Source organism: Staurois parvus, unplaced genomic scaffold, assembly GCF_062004578.1.
Source record: "Staurois parvus isolate SC_StPar_1 unplaced genomic scaffold, SC_StPar_1.0 ptg000439l, whole genome shotgun sequence".
Classification (NCBI taxonomy): Eukaryota; Metazoa; Chordata; class Amphibia; order Anura; family Ranidae; genus Staurois; species Staurois parvus.
The window spans coordinates 5,325,281-5,339,521 of record NW_028318235.1 but is presented as its reverse complement, the minus strand read 5'-3'; the positions used below and the strand labels follow the sequence as shown (position 1 = coordinate 5,339,521).

Here is a 14,241-nt window from a genome sequence, read left to right as displayed (position 1 = left end):
CTCCCCCTTGCGTGTCTTTGTCCCTTCAATAAAGCTTCGGGCCTGTGTCCCCCTCTTTTTCCCCTTCCCCCCCCCCACACACCCGATGCTTATTGTAAAGTGTAACATCCGGTTTTTTATTGCATGACTTCGTAACGTTAAGAAATGTACTTTGTTTTAGGATGCTATGGTCTCGGGGTAAGCGGCGTTATGCATGACGTGTTGGTCTGGGGATTCGTCCGCCACGCACATCACGTCAGACATCATACCGCTGAGTGAATGTATTTATTTATTGAATGTATTTATCGTATACTTGGAACTGTATTGCAATGTGGTGCGCTGCGTCGCAGTATAGGGTGAGATGTACCCCGATAACGAGTATCATGTTTTTTTTATACTTATGTAATAAAGTATCTTTTTCAATCAAAAATAGAGGAGTTTGGAGTGTGACTGTTTGAGGTTGTGGACAGGTGTCTTTTATACTGATAACAAGTTCAAACAGGTGCCATTGATACAGGTAATGAGTGCAGGACAGAGGAGCTTCTTAAAGAAGAAGGTACAGGTCTGTGAGAGCCAGAAATCGTGCTTGATTGTAGGTGACCAAATACTTATTTTCCACCATAATTTGCAAATAAATTCTTTCCAAATCAGCCAATGTGATTGTCTGGATGTTTTTTCTAATTTTGTCTCTCATAGTTGAGGTCTACCTATGATGCCAATTACAGGCCTCTCTCATCTTTTTAAGTGGGTAAACTTGCACAATTGGTGGCTGACTAAATACTTTTTTGCCCCACTGTATATATATATATTTGCACAACAAGAGGTAACTCTTAATACATAGAAAGTACATAAACAATAACAATCTCTTCATAAAACTCATTTTATAATGAATCAAACAAGTTATCAACAGCATTAGGCATATACAATTTTTGGTGCAAATCCATCTGCCTTTCATTAAAGGCCTTGCATTACTTTTTGTGCGTGATTTTGAACCCTGAACCTCTAGTCCTCGATTACTACAGCTTTGCAAAGATTTTCAAACAGATTATTATTTTCCATTTGTGCAGTCAAATTTTTTTATGCGTTTGCATTTTTACACAAAAATGTATTTTTGACCTTTCCAGTTGTTTCTTTATAACAGGACTAAACAGTGCTGCAAGATATTCTGAACAATTTCAAAGTGGGGACAGAGTCAGTTTCCCCTCATTAGCATACAACTCAGAATCTAAGTTTTGAGATCTTTAGATTTCAAAGTGGTCTATCTCAACAAAGGGTGGGTTTGCAAACAGGGAAATCTGCTAGCACAGTACAGGCAGGGTTAGTTAGGTAAACTTAACTCCACATCTCCCTTCCTAACATTATAGGGGGACACTAGTTGACTAGTTTAGGCAATTAAAAATGTAAGCAGCAATTTTATTTTATTTTTACGTTATGCTGTGTGAATGGGAACATGTAACATATACTGCAAAGTAGGTGTTATCCCAATTTGGATGCCCAAGTGGAAATACTCGAACATTCACTTGCAACAATTTTCTACTTACACCTAAAGAAGTAGTATGGGACTATTTACATTCACAGTGCTAGTTTTAAGCAGTAAAGAGGTAATTTATAAAAATAATTGCAATTTTGCCCCATAAAATTTATCAACGCTCCTAGTTTGTGTTGTTGCTGTGTGCCAAAGTTGACAAATCTCCTCCAATGTCTGTGCAAAACAAAGCACATAAAGTGAGGTAGGTATGCAGTAGGATATTCAAGCGTTCACTGCACTATCATCCTGTGAGTTTATGGCCCATGAAGACTCCTGTATCGAAGATGCTGACACTTTACCTGCAAAACAAATAAGTAAGGGTCAGAAGAATTTTTAAAGAAACCCTTTAAAATAGTGAACATTTGCACAAATGTGAGATGTTTTATTTAGTTATAGAAGTTATAAGAATATTTAATCAATCAAAAGAAAATTAGAAATGAACTGGTTTTGCTTATAGACGCTCTAGTAGTGGTAGCACTAGAAATAAAGGAGCATTACATATTATTGGTAAATTTACCTCTAAGTTTGCCCTGCTCCAGCAATGGCAACTCAACTTTCAGCTGCTGGTGAATCACACCTTAGGACATGCATGATGGAGGTTCACCAACTTAGCACTAGGGTCCATTCTTTGGCATCTAAGAGATACCAGGAGTGTACCTTGTACTGTGCAGGAATGGTTCCTTTAAAAAGAAAAAAAAAAAAAACTAAAAACTATGCATCCACTGACTTGAAGACTGAAACAACTAATCAACAAAATTCAGTATCAATTATGAAAAAAGTTGTCAACTATTTTCATAATCGATTAGTTGGTCAGCTGATTCATTGGCCTGAGAAGTTGTTAATGTGAGGAGCAATGCCAAATGGGACATGTATTCCTGGGCAGGAGAAAGAAGTGAGTGATTGTAAAGGCAGACGTTTTTGAACCTTGCTATAGAGAGCACTCTGTGCTATAATGTGCGGCTTGCCATGGGTGCACTCTGGAGGCAGGAGGAGTCCAGAAGAGGAAAATCTGGGCTGCTCTTTGCAAACCCATTACAGAGCAGGTGAGTATGACAAGTTTGTTGTTAAAAACAATAAAAAAAGTTTACAATCACTTTAAGGGCTCTGTGCAGGGAAGATCAGTATTTGAATCCAATGAAAGCTGGAGACTGATAGACTGGAGGTAATATAAGGAATAACAATCACATTTAACTACTACTGAACGACATATCAGACTTAAACTGAACCTCTCCAAAACCGAGTTTCTTGTCTTCCCCCCCAGCCCCGACCCCACCCCCCATTGACTTCTCCATCATATCCAACAACGCCACCATCAAACCCTCCCCGCAGGCCAGAGTACTTGGTGTCATTCTGGACTCCAATCTATCCTTCCAGCCCCAAGTCCAATCTTTAACAAACTCATGCAGACTCCACCTCCGCAACATCGCCAAAATACACGCGTTCCTAACTCCAGAAACCACTAAACAGCTCATCCACTCCCTCATCATATCACGACTCGATTACTGCAACTCCCTCCTTACTGGCCTGCCTCGCCGCTGGCTATCCCCGCTTCAGTTGATCCTGAATACGGCTTCCAGACTCATTCACCTTTCCAACCGCTCCGTTTCCGCCACCCCCCTCTGCCAATCCCTCCACTGGCTTCCGATTGCGCAACGGATCAAATTCAAAATCCTAACACTGACGTACAAAGCTGTCCACCATACTGCCCCGAACTACATCACCGACCCTATATCCAAGTACCACCCAGCACGCACACTCCGCTCCTCACAAGACCTCCTCTTTGGTTCCCTGGTCTCCTCCTCCCATGCCCGCCTCCAGGACTTCTCCAGGGTGTCACCCATCCTCTGGAACTTCCTGCCACAACCCATCAGATTATCACCTACTCTCCTCTCCTTTAGGCGCACCCTGAAAACCCACCTCTTCAGGGAAGCCTATCCCACCCCCTGCTAACTTGCCGACCTCCTCCACTCTTCCTACCACTCCATCCCCCACAGCTATCTCCTCCTGTGCCACCATCCCCTCCCTCCTAGATTGTAAGCTCGAAAGAGCAGAGCCCTCGATCCCCTCATGTTTTGCATTGTATTGTTATTGTTCTGTGACATGTTCTGTCCCCCTTTGTAATGTACAGCGCTGAGTGAACTATTGGCACTTTATAAACACTGTATAATAATAATTTAAAGTAAAAGTTAACCAGTATTGTGCATTATATTAAAAATGATTATATCCATGCAAAAAAGTATCAGCCTTTAGTACTACTATAATATAAAAGATTTATATCCCCCTCCACCCTTCATATCTGACTCCCAGTTAAAATAACCTGTATATCCTACTTCTGTCAGAACACAAAGGCACAGCGGGAGAGATCGATGAAAGAGAGAGAGAGAGATCGATGAGAGAGAGAGAGATGGTGTAGAGTAATTTACTTTAAGGTCATCACAGAGGACAAAGGGGCAGTGGAGGAAAAGAGATGTAACCTCCAAATATGGAGAGGCTTCTTCACAGTAAGAGTTATGAAAATGTGGAGCCTGAGATTGAGCTCTGCAGTCACTTTTGCAGCAGTTTTCTTATTCCGGGTCACAATCCTGCGCAATGTCCTTTTATCTCTCTCGGTTGACCATGTCGACTGCGCTTATGCTTCAGACGTTTTCCCGGAAACTGTATAATGTTGTGAATGAAGAAAGTGAGGCTTCCCACCTGTTAGCTAGGTGTCTCATCACACAGCGGAAGCAAGAAGGTTACATCACTTCCATTTCACACCGGCAAATCATGTAGGGTTTCCAAAATTTTGGCCAACCACTGTATATTTTTCTATACCATATGGTTTATCTGAAGTTTTTTTTCACAGAAATATTAATTTTTCTCCTTTTGTATTATATAAGGATGTCTAATTTTGGGATACAGTCAACATCTTGACTTTTCCTCTGGTATATCCTTTGTTGCTTGCTAAGAGAAAAAAGGCTGAATCACAGCCACTACTGAATAAGATCCACAAGTTAAAAAGTGTCAAAATGAGCCCAAAAAGAACTAGAAACTGACTTTTCAAAACCTTTATGAACAGCTGAAATCACCAAGCAGATGGGCCCGTGACTGGAACACTAATGGACACAGTGTGCCAGTTTAAATCCGGTATTAGCAAGGTGCAAGGAGAGTACTTCTTTGGGCTGCTCTTCTTAAAGAGGTGTTCGCTAAATCTGGGTCAAACATGGTCCTACCCACCTCTCCTTACCTGACTTACATCCTATTGACAGCAGTAGGCCCTTCCCAACCATACACTTTTTAGTTAGGGAAAACAACATGCCTCTTTGAACAGCATTTAGGAAGCTATAGCTGGAGATACACCAGCAGAATATTACTTGAAAAAATTTGTTTTCAGAACAATTTTCTAAGAGTCAATGGGGTCAATTCAATGATTGATTTTCCTTGTCCCTTCAGTTGAAAACAAAGGAAAAGGATTGAAAATTTCTCTCAAAGCAATGAAATTCTAACTATAAAAGTAGTTTTCGTTTGGGAAAGACCAGACCTATTGTAATATGCATGTGCATCCCAAAATCGAGCACAGAATTGGAAACACTGGCACAGCCATCGAACAAAAATTTTTTAGGGTTTTCATATGAAATTTGTTAAGTCCAAAATGGTACAAATCAAATGCTGTGATAAACGATGTTTCTGAATTCCCATACAAACATTTTCATGAAATTCTACTCTACTATGGTTGCTACTTCAGCCAAGGTTCATTGTGAACACTGGTGGGATGTTCATTTGGGATTGTTTTCTAAAACTGCATGGTGAAAAATCTGGTGAATCTCTGCATAGAAACTAATCACCTACCAGATTTTTATGCAAAGCTTAATTGTACAAGCTGACCATATACATACAGATTTTCTTTCAAGAATTTTTGTTTGATTTTCTAATCGTTAGTGGGGTCAAATCGATGTTTGTTTTCGACCGCAGGGATGGGAAAATTCAAAGGGGAAGGAAGGAAAACTTTTCTCGATCAAACTAATTTTCGGCAAGTATATGTGGTGATCATTCGAAAGTGGTCTTTTGCTTTTAACATTTTGAGTTTAAAATGAATGTAATTTCTGAATGACATTCACTCATTCACTAAATGTTCAAAGAATTTTCATACGACTTCGCTTACGAATATTCTCGTCCAAAAATCGACACGTGTATAGCCTGCTTTACACTCTCTTCTTTAAAGCTGGCCATACATGTATAGATTTTTGTTCAAGAATTTTCATTTGACTTTCTAATCGTTAGTGGGGTCAAATCGATGTTTGTTTTTGACAGCAGTGATGGGAAAACTCGAAGGGGCAGGAAGGAAAACTTCTCGATCAAACGAATTTTCAGCCTAGCATATGTGGTTATCATTCGGAAATTACATTAATTTTAAACTCAAATGTTAAAAGCAAAAGACAATTTTCGAACGACATCCGTTCATTCACCGAATGTTCAAAGCATTTTGTATGACTTTTTTTACGAATATTCTCGTCCAAAAATCTACACGTGTATGGCCTGCTTTAGAAGCTAATTGGATACCCATGCACAGCTGCACCAGATTCTGAGTGCACTAGTTTTAGTAAATCCCCCCCCCCCCCCCATTGTATTTGTTAATAGGTCATTTTAGGTTACTTCTCACATTTACTGCAAAATTTAGAAATAACCAGTTAACAGGGGAAAAAATATTTTTAATTTAATAATCGTTGTCTATTTGTGCACACACACTTGGTCCTGAGAAAGACAAAACTAAGTTTACCTTCCTTAAACATTTGTGTTTGATATATAATAAAATATTAAATAGAGCATTGCACAATTTGTTTACATAAATATGTAGCTTACAAGGTTGGGGGGGGGGGGGGGGGGAAAGACACAGGTCAAGTGAGTTAAACTTGTGTGTGATTTTTTTATTCTCTAACAATTGCCATAGCCCTGTGTATTTTGCTTTCTGAGGAAGTTTTGAGGTTATCAGCGATACTCTCAGCTAGTACCATTTCCTGGGGGAGGACGTTCCACATTATTACTGCTCTTACAATAAAGAAATCTTTTCACAATCTAAGGTTATATGTACTTTCTTTTAACCCAAAATCATGGCTGTGTGAACTCCTCAGGGTCCTTAAGAGTTAACAACTGGCTATAGTCACCTTTGGTAGTATTGGACCAAATGTCAAATGATTACAATTAATCATACCCCTTCTTTAGTGCCTCTGTCACGTACCTACTGAGGGTTGCTCTATGGATCCACAGACTGGAATCCCCTAGGGCGCGGGGTCTAAACCCCAGTCTGCTTGTTCACCAGAGGCCCTGATGGTGGGGATGGACTTGGAGCAGGCTGAGACCAGGTCGCCACCCCTGGGTACACCCAGCTGTAGTAGAGGAAACTGCCAGTGGCACGTAGCTGGATAAGAGCCTGATGTGAGGAGACTGAGCAGGCCTTGACAGTAACGGATGGATCCGTGCACAATGGATGGACGGAACACACTGTGAACAGTAGCAGAGTCAGACAGGCCGGGTCGTTATCGATGGAGGCAGAACGGAACAGAGCAGCAGGCAGAGAATCGTCGGGTCACAAGCCAGGCTCAGCAGCAGGAGATCAGATAATCAGAGACAGGCAAAAGAATGGTCAAACGAGCCAGGAGTTAGGGCAGGAGATGGTCAGCAGTAATCAGGATCAGGCAGGGTTCGGTAACAAAAAGATACTCTCACAGGAACAGGATAAACAGGAACAAGACCATAGGGCAATGTGAGCATTGCAAGAGCAGGTTTAAATAGCCCGCCGCCGACAGGCGCGCCTGGGTCCTAGTGCCTGCCCGGCGCCGTCATTGATGACAGGCGCGCCTGGGTCCTAGTGCCCGCCTGCATGTCTTGTTGGGATCCTACGCATGTGCAGATTCGTGCATCGCGGCAATCTTCTCGTTCCCCGACAGCCTTTCATGCAAAGTGAATAACAATAAATATAATTGATCCTTATGGCTAAGGTCCTCCACAACCCCAACCCTTAATAAAATTTGGTTGCCCTTTCCTGAAAGCGGAACTAAACCTGAAACCAAACATATAATACATTGCAGCATTACCAATCATTAAATGTGGTGGCTGCATTCATATTAATTTTCTTACTCTGTTTTCACCTGTTGATCTGGCCCTGTATTAAAATGCCTCCACTCTGGATGAATGAGCACAGGGGCACCTTTGGACAGCAACAGTGTTAATCTGGGGGAAGGGGCGTGTTAGACGTTAGCAGATTTAGATATATCAACTGATGCTAGGTGCCAGGTAACACAATCTGTTACAGCAGTTTTTTTCTTTGTGATAAAGGCTTTACATAAATAAAAGCTGATCACTGTAAACATCCCTGACAGTAATAAATGGTTTGTATCAACCCTGCAAAAACAGCTTGCTCTTTTGAAAAACAGCAGACATACTGGCTGCATCACCAGGTGAAAATAAAAGGAAATAAAGACTAAAAAGGAAACTAATGAATTCATCATCTACGAATTGCTAAATTGCAATATAGAAAGATTTTGTTTTGGGTTTAATACCGCTTGAACTCTTTCAACAACACCAAGGATTGGTGACCAAAACTGAAATGCATATTTAAAATGAGGTTGAACAAGTGTTTTGTAAAGAGGTAGAATTATTGATTTATCCCTTTTTATGCATCAGTTCAGGAGAGCCTATCCGAATGTATATTTTTTGTACCCAGGTGCATAACTTAACTTTTCTCTGTATTGAACCTCATCTGCCATGTAGCTGAATGTATTGATTTTTAATAATAAAATGAAATCTGAGGAACAGCAATTGCCCAATAAATGCACACACAGTGTACTGAAAGTGGGTTTTAACATTAACAGCATACAGTGGGGCAAAAAAGTATTTAGTCAGCCACCAATTGTGCAAGTTCTCCCACTTAAAAAGATGAGAGAGGCCTGTAATTGGCATCATAGGTAGACCTCAACTATGAGAGACAAAATGAGAAAAAAAAATCCAGACAATCACATTGGCTGATTTGGAAAGAATTTATTTGCAAATTATGGTGGAAAATAAGTTGGAAAATAAGTATTTGGTCACCTACAACCAAGCAAGATTTCTGGCTCTCACAGACCTGTACCTTCTTCTTTAAGAGGCTCCTCTGTCCTGCACTCATTACCTGTATCATAGGCACCTGTTTGAAATTGTTATCAGTATAAAAGACACCTGTCCACAACTTCAGTCACACTCCAAACTCCACTATGGTGAAGACCAAAGAGCTGTCGAAGGACACCAGAAACAAAATTGTAGACCCGCACCAGGCTGGGAAGACTGAATCTGCAATAGGCAAGCAGCTTGGTGTGAACAAATCAACTGTGGGAGCAATAATTAGAAAATGGAAGACATACAAGACCACTGATAATCTCCCTCGATCTGGGGCTCCACGCAAGATCTCACCCCGTGGGGTCAAAATGATCACAAGAACGGTGAGCAAAAATCCCAGGACCACACAGGGGGACCTAGTGAATGAACTGCAGAGAGCTGGGACCAAAGTAACAAAGGCTACCATCAGTAACACACTACGCTGCCAGGGACTCAGATCCTGCAGTGCCCCCTGCTTAAGCCAGTACATGTCCGGGCCCGTCTGAAGTTTGCTAGAGAGCATTTGGATGATCCAGAAGAGGATTGGGAGAATGTCATATGGTCAGATGAAACCAAAATAGAACTGTTTGGTAGAAACACAACTCGTCGTGTTTGGAGGAGAGAGAATGCTGAGTTGCATCCAAAGAACACCATGCCTACTGTGAAGCATGGGGGTGGCAACATCATGCTTTGAGGCTGTTTCTCAGCAAAGGGACCAGGATGACTGATCCATATACAGGACAGAATGAATGGGGCCATGTATCGTGAGATTTTGAGTGCAAACCTCCTTCCATCAGCAAGGGCATTGAAGATGAAACCTGGCTGGGTCTTCCAACATGACAATGATCCCAAACATACCACCCGGGCAACGAAGGAGTGGCTTCGTAAGAAGCATTTCAAGGTCTGGAGTGGCCTAACCAGTCTCCAGATCTCAACCCCATAGAAAACCTTTGGAGGGAGTTGAAAGTCAGTGTTGCCCAGCGACAGCGACAAAACATCCCTGCTCTAGAGGAGATCTGCATGGAGGAATGGGCCAACATACCAGCAACAGTGTGTGCCAACCTTGTGAAGACTTACAGGAAACGTTTGACCTGTCATTGCCAACAAAGGATATATAACAAAGTATTGAGATGAACTTTTGATATTGACCAAATACTTATTTTCCACCATAATTTGCAAATAAATGCTTTCCAAATCAGCCAATGTGATTGTCTGGATTTTTTTCTCATTTTGTCTCTCATAGTTGAGGTCTACCTACGATGCCAGTTACAGGCGCCTCTCATCTTTTTAAGTGGGAGAACTTGCATAATTGGTGGCTGACTAAATACTTTTTTGCCCCACTGTATGTTCAGTTATGTTCAGAAGCATAACACCTCCTCAGCATACCATATTCCTTGACTCAGGTGGTAGAGTCGAGGCTAGGTATATAAATAGATGACTTAAAGAGAAACACTCCTGGGGTACATCAAAGCTGAAGATTAGTTTAACTTTTTCTGATACAGCACCATACACATTATACGTGTGTCCGCTTCTTCCGGATCCCTCTCTCACAGTTGCCAAATAGTTTCCTCAGTGGCTGTCTTCTAGTGCTGTAAAAGTTAACTGCAGCCTCAGCTACACAGAAATGTTTACTGCTCCCGTCACCTTCCGTTCTTGCCTCCATTCACAGAAAAATACATTGCGTGCTGTGAATGGGTAGGGGAGACATGTTTTTCAACTGTTCCTCTGCCCATTCACAGTACGCAATGCACTTTTGGATTGTGGTTAGAAGAGTTCTATAAATGGAGATGAGAGCAGAAATGGCAGGGACCACAAGGTTTCTAAGCAGAAGGAGGTGAGTGGCACAACTTTTCTGTGTAGCTGAGGCTGCAGTCAACTTTTAAAGCACCAGAAAACAGCTGTTAGGGTCCCTATGCAGCAGCTGTGAAAAGATTTGTAGCAGAAGCAGATACCAAAAATCAAAAAGTAAACTTTAGCTTTAAGAAAGGAGCTGTAGAAGGAGAAGTGCAGTAAGGCAAAAGCTGTGCTTGGCAAGATTGCAATAAATATTGGCTTGGTTAAAAAAGAGTCTGAGCCTATGCACAATATACACTGAACACATACAGTACAGTATGAAACAGTATGAAACAGTCCTTGAAGTATTTGTGAATACCTTGGTAAACCAACCAATCAGTTTAAAATAGAAATGAAAGGTAAAACATTTCCGTGTAAATATATTTTCCCTCTTTTTTTAATAGGGGATTACATAATCTGTTCTCAGCTGCATAAGGACTTCGAGAGCTAGGGTTGTATTAACAACTGTATGCTGATCTTCCCTGTGAATGAATGGCTGAGGGGGAAGTTGGATCAGCACAAGTATGACCATTGGAGCACAGGCAGGCTGTCCTTCCAACACAGCCAGAAAACTGACCACACTGGGATACAAGTGCCTAGTGCGGTCAGTTTGAAAAAGGAAAGCAGGGGGACTGGCTGAAACACCAGGGATTTCACATAATGGAAGCAATACAAAGAGAACATGATACTTTTTCATTCAAGTACATGTACAACAGGAACAAATCAGGAATATTTAAGGTTGGAATAATATAATATTTACATTGTATCTAAAACCCAAAACATTTATATATTGCAGCTTACAGGCCTTTAGATGTGGTGGCTACATTTGTTTTTTTTTCCCTTTATTTTCACTTCTTGGTTTTGTCAATATACCTAAACCCATGGCTAAACTCCAGACTTGCTCCTTTCATTACACACAGACAACCCATCTCCATCAAAAATATAAAAAAAAATGTAAGCCACACTCTAAAACTTAACTCTACTTTCTGTGTGTAATGACTGTAAAAAAAAAAAAAAAAAAAAAAAAAAAAAAAAAAAAAAAAAAGACTGCACACAGTAATGTCTCCAACAGAAACCAACCATCTATGATGTATTTCACAACTGTTGGCCTGTTCACAAGGACAGAGGGGTGTTCCCACCCTTCCCCAGTCCTTGTGAGCAAACCAGAAGGTGAAACGATTCAATGAAGTTTGGTTTCAGGTGGAGACATTCTTATATGCAGTACTTTTTGACATTTATTAAGTACAGAAAGAATAACTAAGTTTTGGAGTGTGGTTTACATTTTTTATATTTTTGATTTTGCCAATAACACTTCCTATTCTGGGGAGACAGTCTCACTGCACTGTATCAGTGGAGATGCAGAGATATTACCCTGGGTTGCTCTTCTGATTTGGACTGAATTTGGAGTGAAACCACCTCCATCCTCATCTCAACTACATACAGTTGCATTTTTTGTAGCTCAGAGGAGAAAGCTATTAATATTGTTAGAGATTTCAGGTCAGATCACAGGACACAGATCCACAGTATTTTTCTGTGCTTGCAGAAAAATAAAACTAATGCAGCCATCATATCCAAGGACTAGTAAGCTCAGAGGTAAACTTCAGGATAAAAGATCACTTTATAGAAACAAAACTGTAAAACAAAATGATTTTCTATATAAATAACACATCCAGAAGGCTAACGCAGTCTTAGCCTACTTTAAAGAGATTCACTAAAACCGTTGTGGACTACTTGACAATACAAGAGCATGTAATGTACAGCACAGCTTACAGAGTGCAGTAGTCAGAATGTAGAACATAACATATCAACAGCAGCTGTCAGGAAATTCAACAAAGCAGATACAAAGCAGTGGTATGCAGTGAATGCTACATACAACATAGTATACACAATGCAGTGGTCAGGTGTGAACAGTGCTTTTTACATTGCTGGTTATTGGGAGGGAAAATACCCTAGGCTTTATTGGTCAGTAGGAGGAAAAATGGACCAGTGTTAGTTATTTGAAAGAATACTCCAGTGGTAAAGAGTAATGACTTGGTGTTGGTTTTCTGCAGAGAGGATAAAAAAGCCCCAACATCTGTGTCCAGTGAAAGGAATAAAATGGGGGATTTTGGAGGAGCTCTTGGGAGCCAAGTTGCTTCCCCCACCCTCCATGCACTTTTCAGTCCTATCATAACTTGTGCCCAACAATGTCACCTTATTTCTACCCCCTTGGTCTTTGATAGGACACAAAATAGGGGGGAGACCTGAAGGTTATTTTTCCTTCATGCCACTTGTCTCACAGGTCTGCGAGTATGCATTTAATTTCCAATGCCTTCTCAGATATTGCAAATGATGGGACACAAAGTATTCTGGCACAGGAAACTCACTGTCACTCTGCAGTTCTAAACCTGCATGACAACTCTACAGGATCCAGAGTACTGGAGATCCAAGAGTGCAATGCAGTCAAATGGCAACTTGAGTATAAAAACGTGACGCTTTGAAGCACAAGAAAAGCTGCACATTAAGCACATATACTGCACTATACAGTGTATGCAAAGCTACTTATTGCACTTTGGACATTTAAGAAACTGCATTTGCAGTTAACACAGAATAGCAACCAAAAATATGTCACCAGGGCAGGGGGAAAAATCTCTTCCAGGTTCTAATCCTTTGCCACTCTAGTCACACCTAAAGAGAAAACACAATTTTGGCTGGAGATGAAATTGTTTCATTAACTAAAATAGAAACAAAAAATAAGATTACAAAAAAGTGTTAGGTATTGGGATGCTGATAAATGTTTAGGACAAGCAAGTTAAAGCAGTTGTAAAGGCTAAAGGTTTTTTACCTCCATGCATTTTATGCATGAAGGTAAAAAACCTTCTGTGTGCAGCAGCACCCCCAATACTTACCTGTGCCCCATCGAGATCCAGCGATGTGCACAACAGCCTCGGCTCTGCCGGGTCTCTGCTTCCTCATTGGCTGAGACAGCGAGCAGGAGCCATTGGCTCTCGCTGCTGTCAGAGCCAGTCAGCCAATGAGGAGAGAGAAGGGGTGGTGCCAAGCCACGGCTCCGTGTGTGAATGGACACATGGAGCAGCGAGTTCCCCCATAGTAATCGGCTTGCTATGGGGGCACCGGACAGACAGGAGGATCGAGGAGAGCTTACGGGGACCCAAGAGGAGGATCCAGGCTGCTCTGTGCAAAACTATTGCACACAGCAGGTATGTATAGATATGTTTCTAAAAAAAAAAAAAAAAAAAGAAAGTGATACTAAAAGGTTTTTTTTTTATTAAAGGAATACAACTCCCATAATATGAAAGGTTGTCTGTACAAAACTATGTGGAACACCTAAAAAGCAGTGTATGAGAAGTTAATGTATTATTTTTAGAAGGACATCACTGGAAATTTCTTAAAAGGAAACACAAGGAGCGGCCAGCAACTGAGGTAGGTATATAGATGTTTATCAAGTGACTCGTGAGGAACGTGAGGATGAGTCATCTTACGCGTTTCAAAGCTTCAGCTTTTTCTTCAGGCCTGTTAGGATGGCTGAATTGTCACTCTTAAATAGGAGTTTATGTGGAAGAAGCAGGCGGTGCGCAACCATTTTACATAATTTATGAAACATCAGATATATCAGCATATCCCTATGGGTATATTAATACATATTACATACCAATACAATTGATTCATGGATTACATGTATAAATTTCGTGAACCAATGTTCAGTACGGTCCCATGTAATCAAATAATAACAATAGTAGTAGTCAAATGAGCGCTTGAGAAACCGATATCAACCGCTGTGCAACTCCTGGCTG

The 14,241-nt window shown here is 40.9% G+C and overlaps 1 protein-coding gene across 2 annotated transcripts in view; it reads right to left on the bottom strand.

The window, feature by feature from the left end:
- Positions 1 to 841: 841 nt before the first annotated feature.
- Positions 842 to 14,241, bottom strand: part of MFSD12 (major facilitator superfamily domain containing 12) — a 172,825-nt gene continuing 159,425 nt past the window's right edge. The window contains exons 10-11 of one of the 2 annotated variants that reach the window (XM_089687901.1): positions 13,059 to 13,114; positions 842 to 1,806 (exon numbers count right to left, since the gene is read on the bottom strand). In XM_089687901.1, coding sequence (XP_089544027.1) covers positions 13,089 to 13,114 — 26 coding nt within the window. In that variant the 3' untranslated portion in view covers positions 842 to 1,806; positions 13,059 to 13,088. The remainder of the gene's footprint in view (positions 1,807 to 13,058; positions 13,115 to 14,241) is intronic. The other variant, XM_089687900.1, reaches the window with a different exon arrangement.